Genomic DNA, 14,939 nt, shown 5'->3' on the forward strand with positions numbered 1-14,939 from the left:
CCTTATATCACACATAAAATCAAGTATTCATTAATCAATCAAGTATTGCAGAATGAGGAACGCCACAGACACTGCTTAGGAGATATACTGCTTGTTACAGGTGCCGCCTGTTACTTCCTAGATATGCACCTTTTTAAATATTCAGAATCGATGTATTTAAATTTAGGCAACACAGAAAGATGGCCAAAGTTGCAGTCCCTAACTGAAAGCTAACGGGGAGCAGAAGACTCTGAAAAGCGGAGGGTGAGGTAGTTTCATACATAGGGGGCTGCATAAAAAAAAAGACACACAAGCTACTCACAGAAAGGAGAGAAGAAAAAACCAGTTGAATTTGCAGAATATTTGTGTGAACAACAAAAAGGTGACCACAAAATGTAAGATGTCAGTAGAAGTAGTACAGGTTGAACCTCTCTCACCAGCAACCTTGGGATCTGACTGGTGCTGAACGAGAGAAATTGCCAGACCTTGCAAGGTCAGTATTGTCTAGCAGCATTACCAACACTCGCACCGCTCGCTGGGCTCTTAGAAGACATTTGGGGAAAACTGCATGTAAACAACAGCACAGAACACAGAGAGCGAGGACTGGTGGCTGTAAACAAACTTTATGACCACGAGAACTTGGCCACACCCATGATAAGTGGTCATCCAGCTAACTAAAATCATGCCAGATTAAGGATTTTGCTGGACAAGAGAGTGCCAGATCAGAGAGGTTCAACCTGTGCTGTGCTGTGCAGCCCTGAGGGTAAGAATAAGAAGTCTGAATTTAATATTAAGCATAAGAAACCAACAAAGGGAGAAAAAGAAGGGCATGAAATAGTTGAAAGGGAGGATACAAAGGGCTTTTGGCTGCATCACGTCAAAAGGACTTGAGAAGGCACAAGATGCAATACTGGGAGACCAGAAAGGAGCAAGTATAGTAGCTAAGGCAAGAGATGATCAAAACATGAACCAAGGTTTTAACAATGGGGAAGCAGAAGACACGACAGATTTTCAAAATATGAGTAAATGTGAAATTAGAACAAGAATTACTAACAGTAGGATTTAGTAACAACCTGACTGGAAAAGGAGGTGAGAAGACATGATTACGAAAATGGGGTGGGCCTTGATGACCAGAAGGGTGGTGGAAAGGGAAATATTAATACAGAAAGGGAAAAGAGAACTTTTTATGCGAGGAAGTATTAAAAACAATGAAGTTTTTTGTTACAGGACTTTTTTTTTTTTACAAGTTGAATTTGAGTTACTGGCTGAACATCCAGGAACAGTTTTATAGCAGACATGGAATGGCAGAGGACCAAGAGAAGTCACAGAGGAGATTGTTATCAGAGAACAGAGGTGTGTGTGGTTGATGGCCAGTATCAGGCAGAGTACCCCAAGGGTCAGTCCTGGGGCAGGTGTTGTTCAATATCTTTATTAGCGACATGGATTAGGGAAGGGATTGAACCTCAGGTAATCTGCAGGTGACAGTAAACTTGGGGGACAGGCTGATACATAGGAGGGTAGGGATAGGGTCAGAGTGACCTAGATAAATTGGAGGATTGGGCCAAAAGAACTCTGACAAGGTTCAACAAGGACAAGTGCAGTGTCCTGCACTTAGGATGGAGGAATCCCAAGCACCGCTACAGGCTGTTCTCAGTGGTGACAGAGAAGAGGAGCAGCAGCGATGGTCTCAAGTTGCCGTGGGAGAGGTCTAGGTTGGATTTAGGAAAAGCTATTTCACCAGGTGAGCTGTGAAGCACTGGAATGCGTTACTAGAGGGGTGGTGGAATCTCCATCCCTAGAGGTCTTTAAGTCCTGGCTTGACAAAGCCCTGGCTGGGATGATTTAACTGGGATTGGTCCTGCTCTCAGCTGGGGGTTGGACTCCACAACCTCCTGAGGTCTTTTCCGATTCTATGATTCTAACAAGAAAGATAGTAACAGAAGCTATGAGAATGTATGAGTACATCCACAAAGGCAAGCGAGGTGACCTCGGAATATTCTCTAAGGGACATCACCACTCAGTAAATGAGAGGAGGAGAAGCCTCCAGCTTTCACTACAGTAGACATAAGCAGTGCTTTTTTTGTGCCATATGGACCAGTATGCTCTACCAGCATCTCAGTCGCCCCAGCCAGGTTCTGCAGACAGGTAGCGAGGAAACCCCACCTAACCCACAACTGGGAGCTGGCTGGTGCGCAGAGGAACCCTGGCAGCCCACACTAGCTCCAGCTCTGGGTATCCAGCTGGGGAGCAGGGATCCCCAGAAGTCTTGCAGCAGCACACCAGATGGGGAGCGGAGGAATGATAAGGAGGGAGAAAGGTGCCCTTTAAGATAAGATTTAAGATAGTCATTTCAGATAACATTTAAACTTGCTGAGGTTTTGGAGAACAGTGGACTTGCCTTCCTGCCAATCGATCAGCCAGTGGCTAGGCTTCCCGCAGCTTTGTAGGGCAGAAGGAGCGACACAAAACATCCCTGTATTGACATTGTACACAGTAATGAAATAATCTGTGTACAAAATATGCCTTCTGAAGTACTGTCTGAAAACCATTAGCTCACTGATGATTAATGATCTTGCGTGATGCATGTATGTGGTAGGTGCTAAATTATGGACATTCTGGAATGATAACTAAAATGTGTTCAAGCCAGGCAAATCAGGAAGAGTTGATAAGCAAGTGTGATTAGACAAAGGAATGTGTGTTTGATTCTTTGACCAGCCCAATCGCCAGACAAAGACAGCCGTCCATTTTTATGTATAAGTAAACAAAACTATTAAGTTAACAAGTGGTGGGAGAAAAAAAACAGTTACTCACTTTTGTTCTTCAACACGTGTTGCTCACATCTATTCAAGTAAGGTGTTCGCGAGCCATGTGCATGACTGTCATAAAGCTTTACCCTAGCTACTACCTGTCAGGTCAGATGTGGAGCCCTCTGCCATGGTGCCAGTGTGGTGCCCTATATATGCCCCTACTGATTTGACTGCTTCTCAGCTCATTCTTGCCGGCTACTCTGACAGTGGGGTTGGAAGGTGGATTTGAAATAGATATGAGCAAAATATCTCAAACACAAAAGTCACAACAGGAAATAACAGTTTTTCTTCTTCAAGTGCTTGCTCATATCGATTCAAGTTAGGTGATTCACAAGCCAAACCCAGGAGGAGGGGCCAGAATCAACACATGGCTGACTGACGGAGAATGGGCCACAAAGGTGCGTCCCCTCTGGCCTGCTGCACAATAGCACAGTGTGATGTTGAAGTGTGTACAGACAACCAAGTTGCAGTGTGAAAAGTTTTCCTGGAGAGGAACATGAGCCAGGAAGGCGGCTGCAGAGGCCTGAGCATACACAGAACGCACAGTAATAGGCAGCAGGGAAAACTTTATCAAGGTCATAACATGTTTGTATACAGGATGTGATCCAGGAAGAGATGCACTGCAATGAAACTGGAAGCCCCTTCATTCAATCAGCAACAGCAACAAAGAGCTATGAGGTCTTGCAGAAGGGCTTAGTTCATTTGATGTGAGGGAAGTACGTGTCTTCTACACTGAGAGTCTGAAGCTACTGCTCCTGCTGAGAGCTGTGAGGGTTAGAATAGAAAACAGGAAGGAAAATGTCTTGGCCACCATGGAAGCCAGAGACCTCTTTCAGAAGTAAAGCTGGGTGAGGGTGGAGTTGACCTGATCCTTATGGAACCCCGTGTATGGGAGCTCTGACATGAGGGCCCAGAGCTCAGACAACCTTGTGGCAGAGGTGAAAGACTCCTGCCCCCGATGGTTGATGTAGTACATGACCATGGCACTGTCTGTTAGGACCGTGATGCAGCAGCCGCGGAGGTAAGGTAAGAAAGCTAGACAAGGGAAGCAAACGGCATGGAGCTCATGCACAATGACGTGGAGAGGATGCCTGTGCAGAACATATTACCTGAGCTGTGAGACACCGCAAAAGGGCTCCCCAGCTCAAAGTGGACGCATATGTTACCAGAGACATGGTAACTTGGAGGGCATGAAAGGGAATGCAGACCAGCATGTCTTGGGGCTCTACCAATGGAGAACATTGGAGCCATGTTGTGGCACTGTGATGACCAGGTCCATGCCATCCCAGCTGGGGTAATACACTGATGCAAGCCACACTTGGAGGGGCGAAGGCACAGACTGGCAAGCAGGACCACGTACGCATATGGCGCCACGTACCCCAGCAGACAGAGGCACGTCCTGACTGTGGTGAACAAAAGCCCAGCCACAGATCATAGATGATGGGCAAAAGCCCGGAAATGACAATCGGGAAGACACACCCTTGCCTAGGGGTCAGCGAGAACTGCCCCAATGAACTTTATGTGTTGAGTCAGGATCAACAAGGACTTTGCTGGATTGAGCATGAGCACCAGCTTGTCCAGATTTTCTCTGATGAAAGCCATCTGGGCCTCCATTTGATGGAATGCATGGTTCCATGGGAGCCAGTTGTCCAAGTAGCGGTAAACCTGAAACCCAGTGCTTTTAAGGAAAGCCACCATCATGCATTTGGTAAATTCTGTGGGGTCTAAGGAGACCCCAAAGGGAACAGCTGTAACTTGAAGGTACAGGTGGCCCACAGTAAAATGGAGGTAGCACTGATAGGAAGGCTAGATCACGATATGGAAAAATGCACCCCTTAATCGAGAGCAGAATACCAGTCTCCCAGATCTAGGGAGGGAATGTTGGTGCCTAGCGAAACCATACAGAACTTGTACAAAACAATATATTTGTTGAGTTCCCTGACATGTAGGTGTGTAGGAAGTCCTAGACCACCTGGCCCTTGGCCTAGGGCGGTCGGCAACCAAAGAGGAGTTGCAACACCGGCCCGCACTCAGTTGGGGCGGTCAGCGGTTCCCAGTGCAATACAATACAGGCCCCGGCCCCTCAGTCCAGGGTGGGGCAGTAGTTCAAATAGCAGTACAAGCCCAGCCCAGCCCTCAGTCCAGGGCGGGGCAGCAATTCAAATAGCAGTACAAGCCCAGCCCAGCCCTCAGTCCAGGGCAGGGCAGCAGTTCACAAGGGGTTAGCTCAGGCCCAGCCCTCAGTTTGGGGCGGGGCAACAGCACCAGGGTTTAAACACCAGCCCAGCCCTCAGTTTGGGGCGGGGCAGCAGGGTAAGGAGGTTTAAGCACAGGCCCAGCACAGGCTGGCGCTGTCAAGGAGGGGGTAGGGGGTCGCAGGCCCTCCCACTCCACTGCGACCCGGCCCGGGGCCCTGGGGGTCGCTCACACACGACCACGGCAGTAAGGATCCAGGCCGCAACACACTGCCATGGGTTCGGGAGCATCGTTTCCCGGGCCACTTCCTACCTCTACCTCCACTGGCGGAAGGTCCCAGTCCATCTGGTCAGGGGGTCCCTCTAGGTCGGTCTCCTCCAGGTCATCCACCTTTGGGGGCTCCGGCCAGTCGCCCATCTCAATGTCATTGGGGTAGTTGGGCGGCGGTAGCACGGGGGACCCGTGGTGATTCTGGGCCTGAGGGCTACAGCGGTCCGCTGGGCCTCTGTGACAGGCCGCTCCGGGGGCTTCTTCCCAGGCAGGGGGTCTCCGCCGGCGTGAAGGTCCTGGCAGGTCTGGGAAGTCCGGGTAGTCCCCCTTGGGCATCTGGATTTGGGGTTGTTGGGAGCCGCTGGGGACTTGCTCCTCCGGCCTGGCCGGGCGGCGACAAGCCCTCTACCCTGGGTGCCGGGGAGCTCAGGCAGGCGCGTCCTCCCTGCCCGGAGGCCCAGCCTTTAATGAGCCCTGAGCCCCGCCCTGGGCTCTTCTAGCCCTGGGCTCCGCCCTCTGAGGGGTGGGCCTCTGGTATCCTAGCTCCGGGCCCGCCCACCAGGGCCTCTTCACAGCCTTATCTGCCTCTGAGTCTGCGGGAGGCCATACTGACTCACTACAAGGTGATTAATATCACTGTGGAAAGGTATGTGGTATTTTCTGTTCCTCCGTCTCTGCCCATAATACTCCCCAAGTAGGTGAACTGCTCCACATCTTCCAAGTCATTCCCTCTCAGCATGATGGTGCTGTTGGACTGGTTGAGCCTCACTGTTTTGGTCTCTCTCTTGTTAGTGCTCAGTCCAGTCACTGAGGCAGTTTTGTCTAATGTTGTGACCTTTTCTTCCGTGTGTTAATGTCAGTCTGAAAAGAGGGCGACATCATCAGCAAAATCAATGTCCTCTAGCTGTTTGAAAAGTCCACTGAATGTGTCATTGATGGCCGCCTGTTGTCCTACTCATAATTCAGTCCACTGTGATCAAGAACAGGAAAGGTGACAATAAGCACCTTTGTTGCACTCCCACCAGTACACTGAAGGATCCTGTCAAGACACCGTTGTGAACAACTCGGAGTGTCAAGGGTTCATAGGTTGAACAGATTGGGTTAATAATTTTGGATGGGATGCCACAGTACTGCAGCAATTTCTACAAGGTGTCTCTATCAATGCTATCAAAGGCTTTTTTGAAATCTATGAAGATTATGTACGGGGGGAGTTCCACTCAAGCGACTCTTATGATCACTCTGAGTGTTGCTATTTGGTCAGTACAGGATCTCTGGCTTTGGAAGCCAGCCTGTTCTTTCCTGAGCTGTCTATTGATTTCTGTCTTCATTCTCTCCAAGACAATCCTATTGAACACTTTTCCTGAAATAGGCAGTAACGTGATGCCCCTCCAGTTCTTGCATTCCTTCAGGTGTTTCCAGTCTTGTGGGATCTCCAAAGTATCCAAATATTTCCCAGACAAATTATATATCATATTGACTGATGTCTCACTACCTGCCTTCATTTCTTCTGTGGCGAAGTTAACTGGACCAGGTGCTTTTCCACTTTTCAGATAGTCAATGACTTTTCTGATTCTTCTTTTGTAGGTCTGCTGCTGTTAATTTGCAACAGTATATTTGCAGGTGGTAACTCTGGAGGTTCCATGTGGGCAGGGTGGTTCAGTAACTCTTCAAAATGTTCCTTCCATCTACTGAGTTGCTCACTTGCATTTGTTAACGCACGCTTCTCTATCTTGTACTGGCTGATCCACTGAATGCTGTGACCCAGCTAGCTTCTGTGTGATGCCATACAGCTCTTTCAAGTCTCTCTGTCCTGCAGCTTGTTCTGCTTGTTGTGCAAGGAACAGACAAGGATATCAATGCCAGAACAGGGAAAGCAACAGCTGCCTTCAAAATTCTTTGTCCAACATGCAGTTCACAAATAACATCTGTGGACCTTTAACACAAGTGTGAAGAGTGTGCTCTTGTATGGATCCAAGGCGTGGCATACTAAAAAGTCTTCAAATCACAGGCTACTGACATTCATAAACAGATGCCTGAGATACACTGTCCAAATCAAATGGCAAAACTTTGTCACAAACGAGGAGCTTTGGAACAGAGCAGGATAAGAACCACTTCACGTTCAAATCAAGAGAAGAAAGTGAGGACAACTAGGACACGCTCTCAGAAAACCATCATCCATCACAGTCCGTTAAGCTCTCAAATGGAACCCATAAGAAAAAGGCAAAAGAGGAAGAGCTCGGACAACATGGAGAAGATCTACTGAGACTGAAGGACAACAACTGGGGGACTCCTGGAGTCAGCTAGGAGTTCTGTCCCAAGGCAGAGTGAAGTGGAGGAGACTTGCAGATGACCTATGCTCCACTCGGAATACAATGTATTAATAATATACGAGGAATTATAGATATTATAGACTTACAGTCTGCTCCATCAGGAAGGATTATTATAGCTATCTACCCATCTCCTCTGTAAACTAAGCATGGTGGAATCAGAAGCAGAAGCAATTGCTCTATTTATATTCAGAGGGATAAAAAGCCCCCCAAAAAGGGAAGATGAGCATGAGCGAAACACGGTAATTGAACTATGAAAGATCTAAGCAAAGATGAAAGCCATCTTTGTTATTCATCACTAGCTAGAAACAAAAGATGAGAGTTCTTGCAAGTTGAAAAGTAGGAGTCCTTCAACCTAATGGGAAAAGGGGAAGTTGAAGTATCTGGAAACTGGAAACAGGTAAGAAACCTGCTTAGGTAAAGATCTTTCATCTACAAAGACAAGGAATGATTTGTTCAAGATGACTTCTCTCACCAGCTCTCCTTAACAGCCATGGCTGACTTTCTCTCAGGACTTTCCACAGAAGCACATGATAATATTTAGCCCTGTCTTGAATGCAAGGGACTGGTCTTGAAGACAACTCGAGGTCCCTTCCAGACCTATGAATCTATAAGCTGGAAAGCCACCCCTCTGTGCTTTTGTCAAAGGCCATGGAAAGAAGAAGGATTGGTGAGAAAGTATCTTGAACAAATTCTGTATTTTGCTAAATTACATTTTAAACTTTTAGAAGCTTATTTTCTTTTTTTTTTGTAACTTTTTTCCCTTCATTCTTTATACTGAACTCACCTAATCCTATGTTTTCTTTGTTAATACATTATCTTATGTTCACTATTAACTAAAGCAGTGCTGTTTTTAAAAGGGAATATCTACTCTGTGATGTGGTTTTGTCTCTTTACAGAAGCAGCAAACCTTATTATTTCTCTGCCCTGTCCAGGGGAAGGCTAGATGGTTCAGGGTATACAGTATGTGGGAAATTCAGAACTAGAAGTGTACTGAGGTCATCCTTCTGGCTGCAGCAAAGCCTGGTACAAGCCAAAGTGGTGCTGTAGACAGACTGCTGATGTCAGAGCTACTGAACAAGGGCTGCCTAGCACTCAGGGTGTGACTTGGCTGGCTATGAACCACAAAAGCAAAACACTGTGAGGCACCCAGGGTTGTAGGTAAATGGTGAAGCAACCATTCACTAACCTAGACTGCATTGATAAACTCTGTCAGCAGGCGTATTTTTTAAACGTTTTATGTTACAGAATTTGTAATCATTTAACATTACCTGCATTTTTGGTTTTCAAAATAGAATAGCAGCATGATGCAGTATCAGAAATCATCCTCAGGAAGAAGCAAGGGTTCTGTCTAACATGCTGATTGAATGGAAGCTGAAGAACACATGCATGGAACCTAGTAATAAAATAGCCTATTAAACCTTAAAAACTCAAGTGTGTGATAATTTTTTCAAAGTAAAATACTGCACAGAGACCACAGCACTACAAAATATTTAGGAGTATAATAATAGCTTCTTTACAAATATCAATATTATTGGACTATTGCAGCCAACCTATATACTCCCTATTAATAATCTGTGTAATGGGATGGACTGCACCCTCAACAAGTTTGAGGATGACACTAAGCTATGTGGGAGGAGGTAAGTAAGATGGAGGGTTGACCTCAATAAATTGTAGGATTGGGTCAAAAGAAATCTGATGAAAATCAACAAGGACAAGTGTGGAGTCCTGCACTTGGGAAGGAAGAATCCCATGCACTGATATCGGCACACTAAGCAGCAGTGCAGCAGTGGTTTAGCAGAACAGGGGATTATGGTAGATGAAAAGCTGGATACGACAACAGTCTGGCTTTGCTGCTAAGAATACTAATAACATACTTGGTTACATTAATAGGAGCATTGTCAGCAGACTGAGGGAAGTGTTTATTTCCTTCTATATGGTGGAGGTGAGACCACATCTGGAGCACTGAGTCCTGTTGTGGGCCTCCCACTACAGAAAGGAAATGGACAAAACGGAGAGTGCAGCCAAGGGCCAAGGAAATTAGAGATTTAGGGCATATGACTTATGAGGAGAGGCTGAGGGAACTGCGCTTCTTTAGTCTGAAGAAGGGAAGAATGAGCAGTGATTTGACAGCAGTCTCCGACTACTGAAGGGGGGTTCCGCAGAGGTCAGAGCCAGGCTGTTCTCTGTGGTGGCAGATGACAGAACAAGGAGCAATGGTCTCAAATTGCAGTGGGGGAGGTCTAGGCGGGATACTAGAGAAAACTACTTCAGTAGGAGTGTAGGAAAGCACAGGAACGGGTTACCTAGGGAGGCAGTGGAATCTCTATCCATAGAGATCTTTAAGACCAGTTGTGACAAAGTCCTGGCTGGGATGATTTAGCTGGGGTAGGTTCTGCTTTGAGCAGGGGGGTTGGACTAGCTGACATCCTGAGGTCGCTTCCAATCCTAATGGTCTATGATTAGCTCATCTAAATTAGAGGGCAAAATCATCATGCTTCCATCATGCACTGTTTGCATGGCAAGGTTTCTATAATCTTATGGGTATCATGCTAGTTGGTCTATACCCTCCTTTCATTCCTAAGGTTTTGAGACTTTCTACCCCTTTGTGTTCTACTTTGCTCTTCCCTATAACCAATGCAAATGAGGCAGCATGTGTCACAGAAAGACTAAAATATTTCTTCTTCAGCTGATTGTCAATTACCTATCAGTGGCATTTGCCCTTGAGCAAAACAGAAAAAAAATTATCTGATCAACCAATGTTCATAGAGAACTTGCTCAGCAATCAAGTCATTAAAAAATTATCAGCAGCTAAGAAATTGCAGTTAACTGGGGAGAATTATACCTTAATCAGGACTTGGAGAATACAGGTCAAAGTCCTCACAGTTTTGCACTAGACACGCAGTTCTCAGTACAGTCTAGTTAATAAATTATATGTTTTCTGGTCACTCTAAGAGAGCAAAGCAGTACTTCATCCCAGATTCCTTCTTCCTGATGTCACTGAGGGATGCTTAAAGACATTTAAAATCAAAACTGCTTCCTGAGCAATTTAGAACAATCCAGTGTGTTACTGAAAATAGTCACTTCATATGATGAATAGTAACAAAGAGGAAGCCGTGCTAGTCTATACACTATCAAAACAAAAAGCAGTCAAGTAGCACTTTAAAGACTAGCAAAATAGTTTATTAGGTGAGCTTTCGTGGGACAGACCCACTTCTGTTCTGGTCTGGCTATGGTCTGAAGAAGTGGGTCTGTCCCACGAAAGCTCACCTAATAAACTATTTTGCTAGTCTTTAAAGTGCTACTTGACTGCTTTTTGTTTTCATGTGATGGTACACCTTATATCTTATAACACTGCAAGGAATGATGTGTTTTAATATCCTCAGAAAGAATAATACTACCTGCTACAAAAACTACCAGGGCAAACTTTTACGGCATTACTTTCTCTAACCTACAGCTCCTTCATGTGGTATGGAACAGGAATGATATTTTCTGAGTTGTTGACATACCTGTAGGCCTGCAGCAAAAATATCTTATAAATGTTGATTAATACTGTTCGAAGACTGTTGATCTAGAATAAAAATAAATAAAAAATCTACACAAATGTACATTAGTATACTCCCAAAAACGTTACGTTTTGTTCAAATCCACCTGTCTGGGATTGGACCACAGAGCAGTCAGATTTTATCCTTCCCTTGAAATATTCCAAAAATTACGTAGTCAAACAATTCTCCAAGGGTCTGGTTCTGCACAGCGCTCAGCAGCCTCAGCTTTCATTAACTTCAGAACCTCCAGGACATGCTTGGCTTTTTGTGCCATCAGCCATTAAATGAGAGAACCAAGGACATTTAAAATTACTTTGGTAGCACTAAATAAAAAAAAAATTAGAAGTACTTCGTTTTCAATTCTCACCTGTAAATCAAGAAATAAACTGTGACATTTCAGCTTCAGAACTGTGACAAGTTTGTATTTCATATTTTTCCCAGCTGTGCTGCTCGAATTGAACGCAAGACTTGACCTGATAGAAGTACAGGCATAACTATAAAGACAAGAGAAGAAAAAAATAGTTTTAACATGATTATTTCCATAAACGAACCCCGTACATTGTAAGCAAAATAAGTAAATGGTAAGCACTATTGCTACTAATACTTTTTTCCTTTGATTATCTGTAACTGCCCTTCCCATTTTCTTTTACCTCTCTAGACCTAAGTAGAGATCTATCCAGGCAGAGTTTCAGCTGCGACAAGACTACATCCCTTTGGGATTTGACATGAGGACTCATTTTGCCTTTTTGCTTCCCACATTTTCTTCCTTAAATTATCCCGAATGTTTGTGTTCACAACCCACTGAGACTCTTTTCCATTTCCAGTAGAGGTTCTTTTACCCTCAGAACCTTCAGTAGTCTCTCCTTAAGCCATTTCTTGCACTATGCTTAGATTTTTCCTTCTTATTCTATACCAACTGTATTATTTGCTTTTATTAAAGGAGCGGTCAGAGGTTCCAAAAAGTACATGGAAAATCATCATGCCTTGGGAGAGATATGTAATGGGTCTTGCAAGGATGTGTTTTGCGCAGTAATAGTCACTTTTGTTATAAGCACTGACTTTACATTTTTTCTAGTTAATTTGTTTGCTGATGACCTAAAAAGCAGTGATAATAAAAAGGAGGAGAACAGGTCACTTACAAAGACCATAAATTTTAACATAACCTAGAATATACATCTAGGAACAAAGAATGTAGGTCACATTTACAATATGCACTCTCCTGGATGCATAAAGAGGGAATTATCAAGTGGGAGGTTATTTTATCTTTGTGTACAGTGTTAGTGTAGTTAAAATATTAGTGGAATCCTGTAACACTGTAATTATTCATGATACAGTTAAATAAATGTGACTTAGCCCTAAGAGAATACCACTGGAGTTTATAGCGTTTAGTTCCCAATAGTCCACAGGAAATTAAACAGATTCCATAGTCCATTCAATCCTTAGTTCCTCCATTCAGAATGCCAGCAAGATATCCAGTAATACCATGTGAGGATACAAGGTTGTGGTGTTACAGAAAGCTGTCCACTTGAAATTGAACTACCAACCCTTAAATGCACTTCCTGGAAACCATACAGCAGTCAGGTGGTAACTTTTGGCCACTACTGACCTGAGTTGGATTTGAAATGGTAAAGAATGGTGGAGCGAGGACAAAGGCCTATTTTATTGTACAAAATCATTCATTGTCTGGACAGCAGAACTCAGACTCATTTTGTGTTGGACTCACCTGTGCCATTAGCAAAATAATGTTCTGGTGTATCTCAATACATATTAATTTATACTAGAAATTTTAACTAGTGTCTGTATTTACCTGGAGTAGTCACAATAAACTTCAAGTGTCTGTATATCTAATAACAACCCACACCATGGAATCACACTGCTATAAGGCAATTGGTTAAACTTCGAACATCCTGGGATATCCTCATCAACTGGAAAATTCATCACAGTCTTCTTGGGGTTTATTAAAAAGCCATACTCAGGAATCCCTGTTGCCAGAATCCTAAATTAGATATAAATGATTAGCAAAAATATAATGTAAGATGCATCATATAAGCAACATGATCTCATTATTATGACACAATCAAAAGTCCAAAAATGTTACGGCCAGCTTCCAGGAAAAAGAACCTTGACTAGAGCCCATTATATAAACATCTGCAAATGTTGAGAAACAATTTAAACACATTTGAAATCTCTGAGAATAAATACAGAAGAGGTGTTACAAAAGCAAAGATAATCAACACTTTGGCTGAGTGAATGCTGCCAGACACCAAAAACAGAAGGCATGTCATGCAAAAATAAATCAGTAAAAAGGTTAAGGAAATGATTAATAAAAGGAAGAGTCCAATTCTTAGAGAAGTAAGCAAGGTTGAAAAAGTTACAGATTATAAAAAAAATTACAAATTAAGTTTATACAAATAACAATCTTAACTCTGCCTTTACTCACACCACAGGTTTCATTCTCGCAGAAATATCAAGCTAACATACTCTTTGATAATAATTTAGAGGCAGATATTGGGTAGGGTACAGTGGAGTAAATATATACTGTCAAATTCAAATTTATTTTGCCCCTCCCCAAAACGCAAGAAAAAAAAAAAAATCAATGCAACCCTTTGAAAATATCAACTGATGTGAATGGTTCCTTACTCTCCTGCTGTCAAAACCTACAACTGCACCCTAACCACTGCCATACAGTTATACACTGCAATACCAACACCTGAAGGACACTGGAAATGTTGAGTCAGATAAAAACAAATTAATTTTAATATCAAATTGAACTGGAACACAAGGAACATTACATTGATTGTCATATACTAGGCTGGGAAGATGAAGATACTAGTGAAGAGGAGCAGTCTTGGAACAGGTAAGGTCTGGATACATAATTTCAGCCAAATGTACCACAGGTGGTCAGTCTTGAGTGTGTTACTGTGCACGTATACACAAACAGGCAAAGTTAAGATTACCTGTAGAAACTTAAGAGTCAGGAAACACATATAAGTGAACTAGAGTTCAGGTTGATGAATGATGCTCAGAGTGAACAGAAAAGTAAAATGAGTGTAGGCACTACCAGAGCTGGTGTTTTACTCATTTAGTGTTTCACAATAACCTAGCTCAGAACTCTTAAATTACTTTAAAAGTCTCCTGTCTTAGAAATATGTACATTTCTATTGCCAGCTCCTAACTCAACAGCAACAGCATGTTGTTGTTTTTTGAAAGTGTACTTTTGTTTGTTTTTTGCAACTCTAAAAAATGCAGCCACAAATGTCCCAAAAAGGAAAACTTTTTCTTCTTCGGTGACATCTGTACGGTTGCATCTACACTAGATCACAACTTCTAAGGGAGCATGGTAAAATTTTGAGGAGTAAAGGGAGTAGCCTGGGCACTTCAAAGTATCCGCGGGTGAGCCACGGCTACACAGAAGCCAGCACTTCGAAACGTAACACTTCGAAGTTGCTGCAGGGGAGAATGAGTTTAATGAAGTGCTGCATATACACTGCAGCACTTCATTAATAACCTCCTGCACCCTACTTACCATGCTCCCTTAGAAGTTGGCAACTAGTGTAGACAGAGCATACGTGATCCTGTTCTTTATTCTGAAAATGGTCAGTTTCAGGAAATCCATATAAAATTTAGTATTTAGAAAAGTAAACCACAGAAAACCCTTTGTTTGCAAACAAACAAATCCAGAAAATCCTTTTGCACAGGGAGCTCCTGCCTCCTTGATTTTGTCACTTAATGAGATAAAAGCTCCATCTCAGTTATCAAATGTACAAGATACTCATTCAGAAATCAAAAGGAGTAAGGCTGTACTTGAAAAAGCC

The 14,939-nt window shown here is 43.6% G+C and overlaps 1 protein-coding gene across 1 annotated transcript in view; it reads right to left on the reverse strand.

The window, feature by feature from the left end:
• The window catches only part of TERT (telomerase reverse transcriptase), an 86,782-nt gene that overhangs the window by 6,682 nt on the left and 65,161 nt on the right, over positions 1 to 14,939 (reverse strand). The window contains exons 11-14 of the mRNA XM_074985471.1: positions 12,932 to 13,120; positions 11,492 to 11,618; positions 11,089 to 11,150; positions 8,851 to 8,975 (exon numbers count right to left, since the gene is read on the reverse strand). Coding sequence (XP_074841572.1) covers positions 8,851 to 8,975; positions 11,089 to 11,150; positions 11,492 to 11,618; positions 12,932 to 13,120 — 503 coding nt within the window. The remainder of the gene's footprint in view (positions 1 to 8,850; positions 8,976 to 11,088; positions 11,151 to 11,491; positions 11,619 to 12,931; positions 13,121 to 14,939) is intronic.

Source organism: Carettochelys insculpta, chromosome 2 (assembly GCF_033958435.1).
Source record: "Carettochelys insculpta isolate YL-2023 chromosome 2, ASM3395843v1, whole genome shotgun sequence".
Classification (NCBI taxonomy): Eukaryota; Metazoa; Chordata; order Testudines; family Carettochelyidae; genus Carettochelys; species Carettochelys insculpta.